This window comes from Impatiens glandulifera, chromosome 9, assembly GCF_907164915.1.
Source record: "Impatiens glandulifera chromosome 9, dImpGla2.1, whole genome shotgun sequence".
Taxonomy (NCBI): domain Eukaryota; kingdom Viridiplantae; phylum Streptophyta; class Magnoliopsida; order Ericales; family Balsaminaceae; genus Impatiens; species Impatiens glandulifera.
Window position 1 is genome coordinate 35,693,080 of NC_061870.1, and position 15,607 is coordinate 35,708,686.

The 15,607-nt window shown below is 33.5% G+C and overlaps 3 protein-coding genes and 1 non-coding gene across 7 annotated transcripts; all 4 read left to right on the forward strand.

The window, feature by feature from the left end:
- Positions 1–2,088: 2,088 nt before the first annotated feature.
- On the forward strand, positions 2,089–3,608 carry LOC124914866 (transcription factor bHLH30-like). The gene is made up of 2 exons (XM_047455485.1): positions 2,089–2,876; positions 2,980–3,608. The coding sequence occupies exons 1-2, from the start codon at positions 2,592–2,594 to the stop codon at positions 3,460–3,462; spliced, it is 768 nt and encodes a 255-aa protein (XP_047311441.1). The 5' UTR covers positions 2,089–2,591; the 3' UTR covers positions 3,463–3,608.
- Positions 3,609–4,333: 725 nt separating this feature from the next.
- Positions 4,334–9,690, forward strand: LOC124914502 (ubiquitin-like modifier-activating enzyme atg7). Of its 4 annotated transcripts, none has more exons than XM_047455065.1 (21): positions 4,334–4,495; positions 4,608–4,814; positions 4,954–5,168; positions 5,332–5,523; positions 5,599–5,653; positions 5,734–5,828; positions 5,944–6,133; positions 6,341–6,446; positions 6,523–6,667; positions 6,736–6,894; positions 6,978–7,166; positions 7,248–7,376; positions 7,485–7,600; positions 7,678–7,828; positions 7,929–8,129; positions 8,204–8,362; positions 8,433–8,621; positions 8,718–8,849; positions 8,931–9,046; positions 9,135–9,285; positions 9,369–9,690. In XM_047455065.1, exons 2-21 carry the CDS (start codon positions 4,679–4,681, stop codon positions 9,534–9,536), a joined length of 2,994 nt encoding a protein of 997 aa, XP_047311021.1. In that variant the 5' UTR covers positions 4,334–4,495; positions 4,608–4,678; the 3' UTR covers positions 9,537–9,690. The 4 variants fall into 4 exon arrangements, with proteins under 4 accessions (XP_047311021.1, XP_047311019.1, XP_047311022.1 ...); XM_047455063.1 differs by having other exon boundaries at positions 4,628–4,814; XM_047455066.1 differs by having other exon boundaries at positions 4,634–4,814.
- A 316-nt stretch (positions 9,691–10,006) lies between these two features.
- Positions 10,007–10,077, forward strand: TRNAG-GCC. The gene has a single exon. It is a non-coding gene; the product is annotated as a tRNA-Gly (tRNA).
- A 1,288-nt stretch (positions 10,078–11,365) lies between these two features.
- Positions 11,366–13,387, forward strand: LOC124916348 (U-box domain-containing protein 7). The gene is made up of 2 exons (XM_047457067.1): positions 11,366–11,784; positions 12,529–13,387. Exons 1-2 carry the CDS (start codon positions 11,366–11,368, stop codon positions 13,385–13,387), a joined length of 1,278 nt encoding a protein of 425 aa, XP_047313023.1.
- Positions 13,388–15,607: the final 2,220 nt, after the last annotated feature.

The window sequence follows — 15,607 nt, forward strand, 5'->3', positions numbered from 1 at the left end:
TTTATTTGCTTAAACATTTGATCAGAAGATTATCAATTAAGAGATTATTAACTTAAGAGTATAAGAAATATTGACCATTTGATCATATATGATTTCACAAAATAATAATAATAATAATTCTCTTTAATTTGATTTTGTTATTTAATCATTGAATTGTCATTGAACTTAGAAGATTATCTAGTTAGGCTAAAATAAATGCATAGGGGTAAATCAAGTTATTTTGTATGTTGGAGGGATAAAACAAAATAAATAAGTTTAAGCCATTAATCAAAACTGAAAATTAAACAATAATATATATATATATATATTTGTAATAACCATCAGTTTTATTAGAGGTCTTATAGTATTAACAAATGAAACAATAAAAGAGTTTTAAAAAATATTAAAATTAAATACATCATAATCAATGCAATTTAATGTCGGCCAGAAGACCAAGACTATTGTTAAAAGTGACTAAGAACACATACAAAAGAAAAATACCTCACTGACTAAATAAATACCACAAACATGAAACAAAAAATAATAATTCATTAACTACATTAAAATATTCTATTGGGTGTATTTAGAAAACAATTTTATTTTTATCTATATATTGTTGTTTCTTGAGATATGATTGTGTGAATTATTTCAACGAAGTTTGGGTTGTTTCTATATTAGGATTAGTAACGAGTGACAGACTAATAAAATTGAAAACCAATAATTTTCAAATAGATTATTATTATCAAAAGGACTTGTCCAAGTTAGGTGAGAAACAATTTTCAAATAGGTTTTGAATTGTTTTATAATTTGACAAATTTAGACACCCTCGTGTTAAAAAAAAATGGGGATATGGCAGACCATTATTTAGTTATTGTAATCATATTCATTTCACTGTTTTATTAACCATTTTTGGATGACTAATGTTTTTTTTTAATAATCTCATAAAAATGGAACCAAATTGGTAATAAAAAGGAAATTATAAAAAATAGTCTCACTCTTACACTGTCATGTTTGTGTACATTTACAAAAAAAAATTATTTGTTTTGGACATGTGCGGTCAATTTGTTTGGGTTTGGGATACAAATTGTAAGTTACTTGATTTTTCAGAACCTAAATTTGTAAATAATTTATATTATAAATTTATAACCACCACACAAAAAAAGGGTCACTTATCTTGTAGCTATAACAACGTCTCAGGGCCGGGGTTATTTTGTGTCCTCTAATGATGTGTCTTTTTGACTCTACATAAACCCATAAAATATTTGTTTTTTTAAGCCATTTTTAAATATGAATCCATTTTAAACGAGATGATGACCATTTTTACTAATTTAATATATATACTTTAATTATTTATTGCTTTAACAATAAATAAGTATTTAGAGTTTAAATGAAAACAAAGAGTAGGAAATTGAATTCGATTAAAATTACTTTAAGAAGGTTATTACATGTTAACTCAATATTCTAAAAAAAAAAAAAATTACTTAACAGAATATATATATATATATATATATATATATATATATATATATATATATATATATATATATATATATATATAAAAGATAACAGTATGCCCACTTTAACTCAACATCATTTAACTTAAAACGTTTTAGGTAAGAATCGAATCCATGACATTTGATCTCTTATTAACTACTCTGGTGCGCGGTCAGTTCACTCCGAAAAAAATAAAATTATATTAATTTAATTTATGGCTAATCTATGTTAGAGTTCGGGTGACTGATTTATGTTGAGGTAGAAATATGATAAACTCTTTAATTTTTTAATTTTTTTAATTTAATTTATTGTTTTCTCCTATTATTCATAAAAAAAAAAATAGACAAAATATACATTCGTTTTATTTATAATTTTTTTATTCACACGTGTTTTTTTAAGCCCATTCAAACTCTATTTAAATAGAGAATTTATAAAAACAAAAACTTAAAATGTAATTTAAAAATTGAGAAATATTTGAAGGGCTTATTTATAGATATTGTGTTTTAAAATAGTAATTTCAATGGCCTGCAAAATAATTGATTAAAGGTAAGTGGAGCCCATTTATAGTGATTAGTCAAACTTGCAACAGATATATATTAAGAAGGCAGCAGCAGCCCCCAGCTGGGTACAGAGCCAGAAACCAAAATCGTCAAACCGACCTCTATCCCCACCAAAGTTTGTCCGTTTCTCCATTCTCAACATGTTTTAGGGTTCCGATTGGATTCTATTTTTGTATATTCATCGATTCTCCCAGGCCCCAGCTCCGTTTACCGTAATCAAAACCCTGCACACACAACGATTCTCGACATTGAAATGCACGAATTCAAACCCATAAAGAGGAAAATGTGGATGTTCTCTAATTGACATCTTTGAAAAACCTAATTAAACACTTTCTCCCCCAATATTCGAAGGTATGACCAAAACCATAAACACAGCAGAAGCAGCAGCAACAGCAGACGTCCCATCTTCCTTTACTTCAGCCAAGCCTCTCTTCCGTCTTAGAAAGCTTTCCTTTTGGTTCGCCCCCACCACTCGCCCACCTGGTGCCGATCCATAGATTTCAAGATTGATCGTTTTTGTTTTTCTGTTGAGTATTGACCGCCCTTTTTTGAAGAAGCATGATGAACATGACTGGATCTTTAGTTGGACGTGGACATGGACCGAATTATTCTCCTGATTTAGGTGGTGGGTCGATGTCGGTTTCGCAGTCTTTGGTGTTGGATGCTGAAAAATGTGAGCTTGTGAAGTCTAACGTCGTTAATAGAGACGGAAAGAAAGATGGGTTATCTGAGGAGAAGATCATGGCCGCTCTCAAGAGTCACAGCGAGGCTGAACGGAGAAGGAGGGAAAGAATCAATGCTCATCTCTCAACACTTCGTGGTCTTGTTCCTTCCAATGAAAAGGTCAACTTTTTTTTTGTTTTTGTTTTTTGTTTATACATGGAATGGTTTTGTCTAATGTTCTGTCCTGATTTGGGTTCATCTGAAATTAATTAATTAATTGCAGATGGATAAAGCTGCATTACTTGCTGAAGTTATAAGCCAAGTGAAACAAATGAAGGAAACAGCAAATGAAGCAAGCAAGGGTTTACTTATTCCTCTTGATTCAGATGAAGTAAAGATCACACCTTTAAAGGCTAAAGGAGGATCATTAATTAACTCTTTCACAGCCACACTTTGCTGCAATTACAGACCTCATCTTTTATCAGAAGTTAGACAAGCACTTAATGCACTTCATCTGACCGTGGTCAAGGCTGAAATCTCAACCTTAGGTACCCGAGTTAAGCACTTGTTTGTCTTCACAAGCAGGAATGAGATGATGATGATTGATAGCCAAAGTTTGGCAAATTCTGTGCACCAGGCTCTCACCATGATCGTGGATAAAGGTTCTTCTGTCTCTACTGGTTACTCGCCTAGAACAACAACAACAAATATGGATAAGAAGAGGCAAAGAATCTCCTACATTGAATCTTCCAGCTCGTCCTCTTGAAGATTTTGAACTCATATAATATATGTTTGTAGTTGTTGGTTTACATGTGATATCATTGAGTGTTGGTTTGTTGATAATGCTTATATTATCTCTGCCTACTACTTTAACTTCTATGTTCATGTTATGTAGTCATTGTTTTTCTATGATTTCTTTTTGTTCATATTTGTTGTTGTCTGTGTTTGAGCCTGTTTCAAAGCTATATTTGAGTCTGTAGTCCCTTTCATGTTATATAAATAAATTGCATTATCTTAGCAAAAACAAAATTGATTTAAACCATTAAACTTTTATTTATAATATCTTTATAGGACTAAGAAGTTGTGAGGGATTTTATTTATTTTCATAACACAATTCAAGAATCTCATATTCAAGAGACTTTTATACTAAACACTTTTCAAATTCAAATTTATTTTCAATCAAAAAAAGAAATGTTCTTATGTAAAATGAATAACTTTAATAAGATTTTACTACATTTAAGTGCTAAGAATCTTATCTAAAAAAATATATATTACATAATAAGTTAGAAGTCAAGGGTTCAATTCCCTTAATTTGAAATTGGGGTCTTGATTAAGAATCACAATACACAATTCCAATGGTAGTAAACACATTTAAATATATTTATTTATTTTTTATAAAATTATACTATATATATATATATATCATATAAAAAATTTACTTTATTATTAATTTTCTTTTAAAGAATATATATTTATTGAATTACATATACAAAATTTAAATGAGAAGGTGGAATAATACAACTAATTTTATTACAACTAATATAGTTTTGTGACTTAACGACTACTATAAGCTTTGCAGCAATATCTTATTTTTAAACTTATACAATAATCTTAAATAGAGAGAAGTAAACTTTCTAAAAAAAAAAAAAAACTTGCAGGTGTGAGAATAGAGGCAATGGCGTACAAATAGATGAAAAGCAAGTAAGAAATTGTTTAGTTTGCGCGCAAGAAATTGTCTAGTTTGGATCTTCTACGCATCCCTAACAACTTCACAGGAATTGTTGATTCCAGAATCGTAGGTACAATTTTGCTCTGATCTTCATGCAATTCAGATTCTCTCTATGGCTTTTCCGATTAGATTCTTTCTTGATTTTCTTGATCTTCATTTATTTGATTCCTTCTCCGATGAAGTTCTAATGTGGTTCGGTTAGGTATAGTAGGAGTGATTTCTGAAAACACAGAAGAAACTTTGGTCTTCAAGCATGACAGATCAGCCAAGTGTGCCCCTTCTGCAATTTGCCCCATTCCATAGTACTGTCAACGAGGGCTTCTGGCATAGATTATCTTCGTTGAAGCTCAACGAGTTAGGAATTGATGAATCTCCCATTCCGATTACTGGTATGTCATCTCAAAAGAAATAAACTTATTTTTGTGTTTGTTTGTTCTTCTTTGATCTATAAGTTTAAGATTGTCATGAAAATTTGTCAGTCCTCAATCTTACTTAAACTCAATATGCCCCAATTTGTTTGTGTGACAGGTTTTTATGCACCGTGTTCACAAACTAAAGTATCAAATAACCTAACTCTGGATGCTGAATCTTTGCCTCCTGAACCAAGTGAGCAATCAGTACCATTGACTAGTCGCAGCAACAGAAACAAATGTTCAGTCCCTGGTGTTATTTACAATACAAATACAATAGAGAGTTTCCGTAATCTTGACAGACAGAGTTTACTAAAAGCAGAAGCAAAAAAGGTTTCTATGATATTATCTTCATTTCTGTTTTATCAAGGATTTGTATAAATTCAATGGCACTTGTTAGGTTAAAGGAGCTTTAGGGGTTACGGGATGATGCAATTCTTTGGTGAACAAAATAACAATGTTCTAACATCAAACTATTATTGCTTTCATATGTTAGATATGGGAAGACATTCATTCAGGGAAAGCAGAAGAAGATGCTGCATTACTTTCGAGGTTCCTGCTAATCTCGTTTGCAGACCTTAAGAAATGGAGGTTTCATTACTGGTTTGCATTTCCTGCACTGATGCTTGATCCTCCTGCAACATTGGTCAAATTGAAGCCAGCCTCCCAGTGGTTCAGCATACAAGAGGTACCACAGACATCTATGAAAGTTGTACAATTTGCTCATTTAATTACTGAAGCTGCAATTTTCTGGTGTATATAGGCGGAATCACTGAGAGTAGCCTGTAATGAGTGGCGCAGCTCAAGTTCAACAGCAGGTGGAGATGGCATTTCCTTATTTCACTACTATTTTGCATGCTAATGTCAATGAGTATCTAAAGCATATTAGTTGCTGCAGATGTTCCGTTTTTTCTTGTTTGTTTTGATTCAAGCTCTAATGTTACCATCAAGAACCTAAACCATTGGGAAGCTTGCCAAGAGGATGCTGATAAGGTCTGTTTATATTTCTCTTTTTTCCAATATGCAAAGCATTGGATTTGTTTATAATTTGAAAGATTAAAGATTAATGAATGGATATTTGCCATTGTAAATTTCATGGAACTTGCAGATAATTTTTGGCTTCTATGACCCTTATCACCTTCCAAATAATCCTGGATGGCCTCTTCGCAACTTCCTTGCACTTATTTGTTCAAGATGGAATATTGAAAGGGTTCGTTTCTTCTGCTATCGTGAAAACCAGGGTTTGGCGGATTTGAATTTATCCCTTGTGGGTGAAGCACTGCTTTCAGCAAAAATTGGTAACTTCTTCAAGAATTTATTTACTAGTTTATATTAGTTTAAAAAAATGAAAACTCCATTAGGTTCTAATTGCAAGGAAAAACATGTGCAGTCATGAATTCGAGATAGAAAAACATAAAACAAAACAGTGCTGCTCATTCTGTTTACTAGATTTTTACAGTGCAATTACACTACTTTCCCTGATAATGTCAGTAATGTGTTATTAGGATGGAAGGATCCTAATAACATGCCCAAGTGTGTCGGATGGGAGCTAAATAGGGAAAAGGCATTACCTAGGTTCATCAGTCTTGCTAAATCCATGGACCCGGCAAGGTATTTGTGTCGCCATAGTCGTAATTCCTATACTAATTGTTGAACTTGTATATGTATAAGAACTAAACTTCTACAGGTTAGCGGAATCGGCTGCAGATCTAAATTTAAAGCTAATGAGATGGCGTGCTTTGCCATCCTTGGATATGAATACCTTGGCTGCCACAAAGTGCCTTCTTCTAGGTGCAGGGGCACTTGGGTGTCAGGTTGCTCGCACGCTTATGGTGAGAGTCTATTATCATTAAAGAACTATCATTAAAGAATGGTGATGGAAAACCTGAGATAATTTCAGGCTTGGGGTGTCAAAAAAATCACGTTAGTTGACAGTGGTAAGGTGGCTATGTCGAATCCCCTAAGACAATCCCTATACACATTAAATGACTGCCTCAATGGTGGTGATTTTAAAGTTGTAGCAGCTGTTAAGAGTCTGAAGAGAATCTTCCCATCTGTGGTAACTAGCTTTATTTCCAGTTTGCTGCAACTATTTTATAAGACTTAGAATTTTCTCTTTGAGCGTTCCTCCTTTCTTGTTAGGATGCAGAAGGTGTTGTAATGGCTATTCCGATGCCCGGCCACCCTATATCTATCCAAGAAGAGGAGAATATTATAGAAGATTGTAGGCACTTACATGATTTAATTGATTCTCATGATGTGATTTTCTTGTTGACCGATACAAGGGAAAGCAGGTGGCTCCCTACTCTCCTTTCCACTGCAGCTAACAAGGTTAGTTTGCCCCTTTCCCTCTTTGCTTTCTTCTTCCACCAAGAAGATTGTTAATTTTTTGCTCTGTGTTTTTATTAACAGATTACTATCACCGCGGATATAGGTTTCGATAGCTATTTGGTTATGCGTCATGGACCTGGTCCTCAAAGCAATAGTAACGAGCAAAGACTTGGATGTTACTTTTGTAGTGACGTTGTTGCTCCAATTGATGTAATTTTCTAACCCTGAACCAGATTGTTGTTGTTGTTATAGTTTCAGAGGTTGAGTAAGGTATTGCACTCTATTATTGATATACTAAATATCGTTCAATGAATGCAGTCAACTGCAAAACGAACTTTGGACCAGAAATGTACGTTTACACGGCCAGGAGCTGCGCCTATTGCTTCTGCTGTTGCTGTTGAACTTTTAATTGGGATCCTACATCATCCGCAAAGGTGAGTATCTAAGAACGAATTTCTGGGTGCGTTATAGAATTTTTCAAACCCACTTCAAATTAACTGGTCGTGTACAGGATATTTGCGAAAGCCGAGTTTTCTGACTCATCCTGTAATGGAGGAGCTCTTGGAATTCTACCCCATCAAATCCGAGGGTCGCTCCACCAGTATTCTCAGACGACGCTAGTGGGTCATGCATCAAAAAGTTGTACGGCATGTAATTGCCATGTACGTGGTATTTGCTTTTTGTAGGACATTCTTAATTGCAGAGAATGGGTAGGTATAAAAGGGGGTTATGTGGGATAACGTTTGATGGTGGTGGTTTCAGGTGGTGTCAGAATACGAGAAGAGAGGAATGAAATTTGTGCTTGAAGCGATAAATCATCCAACTTACTTGGAGGATCTAAATTTAAAGCAAACGAGATCTAATGAAATTATTCCATCCTTGGATATGAATACCTTGGCTTCCGCCAAGTGCCTTCTTCTAGGTGCAGGCACACTTGGTTGCCAGGTTGCTCGCAGTCTTATGGTGAGAATCTATTATCACACTTACCATTTATTCTCGTGTTTTGAATGATGATGAAAAATCTGATACATTTACAGGCTTGGGGTGTAAAAAAAATAACGTTAGTTGACAGTGGTAAGGTGGCTATGTCGAATCCCCTAAGACAATCCCTATACACATTTGATGATTGCCTCAACGGTGGTGATTTTAAAGTTGTAGCAGCTGTTAAGAGTCTGAAGAGAATATTCCCAGATGTGGTAACTATCTTTAATTATTTGCCAGTTTGCTGTAATATTCCTTACAAGAGACTGAGAATTATCTCTTTAGGATGCTGAAGGTGTTGTAATGGGTATTCCGATGCCTGGGCACGCTATATCTGTCGAAGAGGAGGAGAAGATTATGGAAGATTGTAGGAAACTACATGATTTAATTGATTGTCACGATGTTATTTTCTTGTTGACTGATACTAGAGAAAGCAGATGGCTCCCCACTCTTCTTTCTGCTTCAGCTAACAAGGTTGGTTGGTGGTTTGTCTCTTTCCTTTGCTTTCTTCATACCCACCAAGAAAAAGACTATTAATGTTTTTTTGGTCAACGTTGTTTTATTTAACAGATTACTGTGACCGCGGCTTTAGGTTTTGATAGCTATTTGGTTATGCGTCATGGAGCTGGTCCTCAAATCAATATTAGTAACGAGCAAAGACTTGGATGTTACTTTTGTAGCGACGTTGTTGCTCCAATTGATGTATTTTTCTATTTTCTAACCCCAATTAAAGGTATTGCACTCTATTAATATCTAAAAATATGGTTCATTGAATGAATGCAGTCAACTGCAAACCGGACCTTGGACCAGCAATGCACGGTTACACGGCCAGGAGCTGCACCTATTGCATCGGCTTTCGCTGTTGAACTTTTAGTCCGGATCCTACATCATCCACAAAGGTGAGTATTTTGGAATGAGTGAATTAATTAATTGGTGTTTTGTTGATTTTTTTTCCAAGACTTGAGAGATTTAACTGGTTATGTACAGGATATCTGCGAAAGCCGAGTTTTCTGACTCGTCCAGTAATGGAGGAGGTCTTGGAATTCTGCCCCATCAAATCCGAGGGTCGCTCTCCCAGGGTTCTATTATGGCGCTTTTAGGTCATGCATCAAACAGTTGTACGGCATGTAGTTGGCATGTAAGTAGTTGAATTTATGTTTTTTTACGCATAAAAGTTGTTAGTATAAAAGGGGTATCAGAAAGATTAATGTCGGATTGCAGGTGGTATCGGAATACAAGAAGAGAGGAATGGAGTTTGTGCTTGAAGCAATAAATCATCCAACATACTTGGAGGATCTTACAGGAATGACTGAACTTATCAAGTCTACAAGCTCTTTAAATGTGGATTGGGACATTGACGAAGATGATGATGATTGTGTTGAAATCTGAAATATTGTATTTCTTTCTAATTTCATTTTAATCTCTTGTTACAATATTAGGTTAATAGTTTTAGGTGGATTTACCTCGGGTTACTTTCAATTTAGACTGATATAATGTTGTTATAATAGTAGCTGATTTGTTAACTTCTCTTTAGAGGTTGATGTCAAAACAGCACTTAAAAATTTCGATTAAAGAAAAATATTAAGGCCTTGTTCGTATTCAAGTTTTTTAAATAACTCAACAAAATTAATTAAAATATAACTTTTTCTCTCCTCCATCAAATTAATTAACCAAAATACTAAAATATATTTTATTTTAAATTATTATTATTTATTTTATTTATATATATGAATATACTTTAGTCTTTTTATAAAAAAAACATTATCATATTCTTAAAATTATCACCTATAATCATGTCTTAAATATATTTGTGTGTAAACTATTATTTGATTATCAAAATGAAATAGATAATAACAAAAGCACCAGTGGTCTAGTGGTAGAATAGTACCCTGCCACGGTACAGACCCGGGTTCAATTCCCGGCTGGTGCAGTTTGATTTTTTTGATTAATATAAAATAATAATATCCATTGCAATATATGTATGATTACATAGATGTTTGGTAATTAAATATTTAAAAAAGGGATGCCATGTCATGTGGGGGCAGAGTTAGAAGAAATAAAAGGTTGGGCAGCCTAATAACCACCACCACCACCTTTAAGCAATAATAATAATAATATATAAGAAAATTTTCACATAATAATTGTTTGACTATATATGTATATATATGAGATTTGTAAAGTCAATAATGATGCACATATTGAGTATTGACCGCCATTTTCTATCGGATTGGGTACTTCTTCACATACATATATAGATAGATAGACTAAGACTATTTTGATGATGAGGAGAAGAGAAAGGTCTAAAAGTTTTTCTTCACAAGTTATGTGAAAAAACATTATTATTATTATTATTATTATTATTACTACTTGAACCAAAATTGAACTCTTCTTTCAGATAGATAGTGCTTGGGTCAAGACTCAAGCCAAACGTTATTGCCAATTGCTTTACAAAGAAAACTCATAAACTATTACTACTTTATAAGGTGATTAATTAGATCAATAATAATATATCATTATCCTTGATTATTTTCCTTTTATTGGAGACCACCATCTCTGAAAGATATAACAATCAGCGCTGAATCTTAATTAATATTTAGATCAATGCAAAAAAAAATATTAAAATTCTTTTTTTTTTCTATGTATATTGGTAGGTAGGTCCTCAATTATTAATTAATATTTGCCAAATGGCTTCACTCTTTATCACATGCTCCAAGGCTAGGCTAGGCTAGGCTAGCTAACTGCCTTATTAATTATCAATATCATCCCACGTTCTAATCCATTGATTTTTTTGACAATAAAAATAAAAATCATCCCATGTTCTATCAAAATGACTTTTCCATTGCCCATATTTTGTTATTATATTAATAATATTTGCAAAATTAACCCGGATTCTTCAGTATCAAATAGAACAATTCGGGTCGGATAAGATATGTACTTTTCTACCGCTAGATCATTTTAGTATGAACAGTAGACCTTACCAAACGAGCCTGAATTCCGGCTTTCTATTTTCTTTCTAAAGAATGTGTTTATTTTCTTGTGTGTATTTTGGCCTACATTTTTAAGTCTCTTTCTCTCTCCTGCTCTGTCTTTTAAGAAAGAGTGAAAGACTTTCTTAATTATTTCAATATATAGAAAGTGTCCCAAAAGTTTGAAACTCATCATCTCTCTAATACCTTATAAATTAAATGTCCCCCACAGCCACAGCAGAAGCATTAACCATGTCCAATTCTTCCTCTACTTGGCTCCGACTCTTTTCCAGAATCCGATGTTTCCTCTTCTTTAAGACATCCTCCTCCTCCTCGGCCAAAACACAATCATCTGATCATTATCCCTTCGATAAGTCAAGTGACATCATGAAGAACAACAACAATTACGATCAAAAAGAAAAAGAAGAAGATAGTTTGATTATAACTTTGCATAGGTCCGTCAAGAATCTCCATTTCGGTAACTCGGAAGAGAAGGAATCCGCCGCCAAGGAAATGAAGATATTGGCTCGACACAACCCAAAAATGCGGCGATCAATGGTGGAGCTCGGAGTTATTCCGCCGCTGGTGGCCATGCTGGGATCGGAGCAGGTGCTTTCCCGGCGGAAACTAGCAGTCCAAGTGTTGCTTGAACTCGCCAATGGAATTTACACGTAAGTCAATTATACTTTTTGATCATTATTAACACCTAAAAATAGTAATTAAAATCTGTTACTTTTTATTTCGGATATACATTTATAAGCTTATAATTATAAATAATCTTCATTTAATACAATTAATAATATTTTTCAAAATATTAGTATAAGCTACTAGCTAACTAGTTTAGTGGGGTGTTCAATGAGTGTCACGAGTGACGTGGCATCGAGATTTTTAATGTTAAATTTGAGTTGAAAATAATAGATGGAATCTTATCTAACTCTGACCAAACAAGAAAATAGATGTCCATTGCTGACTTTTAAAGTTGGCCTTGCCCACATAATAATAATAATTACTCCATTTATTAACAATATTCAAATTAAGTTTGGCTTACTTATTCAATTTAAATATAAAAATTTGTCATAAACAAGAGTTTAATATAAACAATACAATTTTGATTATACTAAAAACGTCTAAACTTAAATGGAAATCATAACTATTGGATATTGGATGGTACATAATAATTTAATAAAAGTAAAATTGAAAACTTATGCCCTGGTGGTGGGTTGACTGGACACTATATTCCAAACATGCAAATTAAGACAAACAAGAAAATTACCATTTGACAGTTGACAGTTGATTCAATTGAACCATAAATGTCAACCTTATTTGACTTTGCTTCCCATAATTCATAAACCCTAAAAACAGGGGTCCCATTTAGAAAATCAAATCATCCTGTTTTTTTTATTGTTTTTTTTCAGGAACAAGGCACAAATGGTGGAAGCAGGAATTCTGTCGAAAATACCCGAAAGCGTCGAAGAATTGGACTTAACAACAAGTAACGAATTCGCAGAACTTCTCCTATCAATCTCATCACTTGCCCACTGCCAATTCCCAAACCTAACAGCATCAAGAACCATCCCCTTCCTTGTTTCAATTCTCAAGTCCAATTCAATACCAATCGAGACTAAAGAACTCTGCTTAGCCGCACTATACAACCTCTCAACCCTCTTAAAAAACGCAAGGGATTTAATCACCGACGGTGTTGCCAACGTTCTTGTCCAATTCTCATTCGTAAAAGAAACCTCAGAGAAAGCACTAGCCATATTAGGAAACTTGGTGGCCACGGTATCAGGAAACAAGGCAATGGAGAATAATCCAACTGTGCCAGAGAGTTTCATCGAGATCTTAACGTGGGAAGATCAGCCAAAATGCCAAGAGCTAGCCGTTTACATTCTGATGATCTTGGCCCATCAAAGCCCTATCCATAGGCTTAAAATGGTTAAGGCTGGGATTGTGCCGGTTCTATTGGGAGTGGCGTTGCTTGGGAGTCCTTTAGCTCAGAAGAGAGCTTCGAAAATGCTTCAATGGTTTAAGGACGAGAGACAGGTAAGAATGGGTCCTCATTCTGGGCCGCAGATGGGTGGGAGTTGTATAGCCATTGGTTCGCCGATGAATCCAAGGGAGGCGAGTGAGGGAAAGAAGATGATGAGAATGTTGGTGAAACAGAGTCTTTGTAAGAATATGGAGACGATTGTCAGACGAGCGGGTGAGGCACAGGTTTCTTCGTCTTATAAGACCATGAATGTTTACTCGAGCTCTAAGAGTTTCCCTTATTGATCAATAGAAGGAATTATGTTCAATCAATATTCATCTTCTTCTTTCAATTGATTGAAAATGCAGTGTAAATCTTGGCAGAAATAAGATAGCACGTTTTGTTTTGTTTAGGGTATAATAAATCGATTTATTATAACACAATGCTAATAATAATGCCAATCAAGATCACAAGGAAGAAGACTATCTTGATCCCCATGTTTGTTCTTTCATAGAGTACTTGAATTGATATACTTCAATTTTGTTTTATAGAACTCGATTTTTTATATGAGTAAATATCCTCACTTCTAGCTTAGCGACAACAAGAGGGTGAATATTCACCATAAGGTCCTGGGTTCGAGCTTGTCAGACGCAGAACTTGCATGGTTAAACGATGAAGTGTATTTGCGGGCTACATACGTAATTCGTTATCCCATTTATCCTCTCTTCTTGGGTTCGAGCCCGTCATGCGACAAGTTCTGCGCATGGTTAAGTGTGTTTGCGGGTTATATGCCGTTGTCCAATTTTTATTTATTTATTTATTTTATGGGTAAATATTGGAAGTCACTTTCCAGTTTAAGGGTATGAACATGATTGATTTTCAATTTTAAAGTAATATGAAAATTGAAAGAAAATTCTGATAAAATGTTCTGTAATTTGGGCATAAACCATTGTAAGAAGAAGCAAAAAGAACATCCTTGTTCTCATTTATTATATATTGATTAATTAAACTCTCTTAAGTTAAGCAATGTTAATAAAATCAATTCCAACCCAAACATACGAAACAAGGAGTTTGATCTTTTTACAGAATGCTCACAAAAGAGTCTTCAGCCCTCAGGGACGTTGGGCCCGTTTGGATTCATACAACCCAAACCTAGCTAGCGACTCATTATTGTTTTTCTTTCTTTATTTGGGTTTTAGTTGGAAGAGGCCCGTTTGATAAAAATGGGCTAGAACAATCGTTACCTTATTGGGCAATGTAGCAAAATTATTGGCTTGTATTGATTTGCTTGTCAAAATAATTTATTTTTTTTCCTGAATTCGTTATTTCGTTCCAATTAAGTAAATTGGATTTTTTTTATTATTATTTCTGTTTAGTAGAGAAAGTTAGCATTATATCTAAGGTCATGACCTCTACTTTAACTTAAAAAAATTAGGATTATTAAAAATGAAATAGAGAGTCCAAAACAATAAACTTATTACTGCTTAAATCCATATGTCACAATTATTTGGACTACTCTAATTTGATGTAAGTATCTTGCAGATGAATCGAGATAGTTCCTCAGAGATTTAATAGTCCAACATATTTGTGTTACAAATTTTTTTTTTTGTTCTCAGTCCAAATTTGTGGTTGGGTATAAGTTATCATTTAGACTGAAAGAATATTCAGTACGGTGAATCTAGTTTGGCTCGTCAATTTTTTCAAATTTCATTTGTGAGGAAGCTATGTTTGAGAAAATGTTTAATCAAACAAGGTTTTTGTTTATAGATGTACATAAAATTTTCTCATTAGAAAATTCACCACCTTCTAAGTTGTTTGACCGACGTTATTAAAAGATAAATTAATCCATTCTCAATAATCTTTTAGACAGGAAGATAAAAATTACTATTATCCCCGAATCTAATGAATATTTGATGATTTGTTAAAGTTTACCGGGGGCAAGAAAGTACGTACAAATAACAATAAGAAAAAACATGTAAATTGAATCAATCAAATTCTGGTATAGGATTCCTTCTTTCTTACTTAATAATGTAAACAACTTCTTGACATACATGAATTAGTTATGATCATTTATATTCATCTAATATGGAAACATTTAAATATGTCAATTGATACTGACAATATAACTTAACTAAAAGTAAAAAAAAAAAAGAAAAGAAAAGAGTCAAATATTGGCATCCCCGTGAACTCCAAATCACATGCCTCAAACTATTATAAAATGTTGAGAAATGCAAAAATCAAAAATCAAAAGATCAATAATCCCATCCATAGTGTTTTGTTTTGTTGGCTCATTAACTTAGACAAAATTCTCGAACTTTTAACAATGATAATAATACCTATTAATTTCATGCATTGCACAATTCTATGTTAGCATAAATTTGTACAAAACAATTAGTTGACTAAATGAACGACTAGATTCTTATAATGGAAAGTAAGGATTTTGTTTTGTAAATATTTCTTAATTATAATAAATTAAACAACTTAATTTTCCTAATAACTTGAATTAATTAACATTAAGTAGCTTG

Bases quoted from the DNA above. Each gene is read 5' to 3' on its own strand.
- LOC124914866 (XM_047455485.1), top strand. From the start codon at position 2,592: ATGATGAACATGACTGGATCTTTAGTTGGACGTGGACATGGACCGAAT. The intron at 2,877-2,979 runs GTCAACTTTTTT...AATTAATTGCAG, and splicing joins TTGTTCCTTCCAATGAAAAG to ATGGATAAAGCTGCATTACT.
- LOC124914502 (XM_047455065.1), top strand. From the start codon at position 4,679: ATGACAGATCAGCCAAGTGTGCCCCTTCTGCAATTTGCCCCATTCCAT. The intron at 8,622-8,717 runs GTTGGTTGGTGG...TTTATTTAACAG, and splicing joins TTTCTGCTTCAGCTAACAAG to ATTACTGTGACCGCGGCTTT. The intron at 8,850-8,930 runs GTATTTTTCTAT...GAATGAATGCAG, and splicing joins ACGTTGTTGCTCCAATTGAT to TCAACTGCAAACCGGACCTT.
- LOC124916348 (XM_047457067.1), top strand. From the start codon at position 11,366: ATGTCCAATTCTTCCTCTACTTGGCTCCGACTCTTTTCCAGAATCCGA. The intron at 11,785-12,528 runs GTAAGTCAATTA...GTTTTTTTTCAG, and splicing joins CTCGCCAATGGAATTTACAC to GAACAAGGCACAAATGGTGG.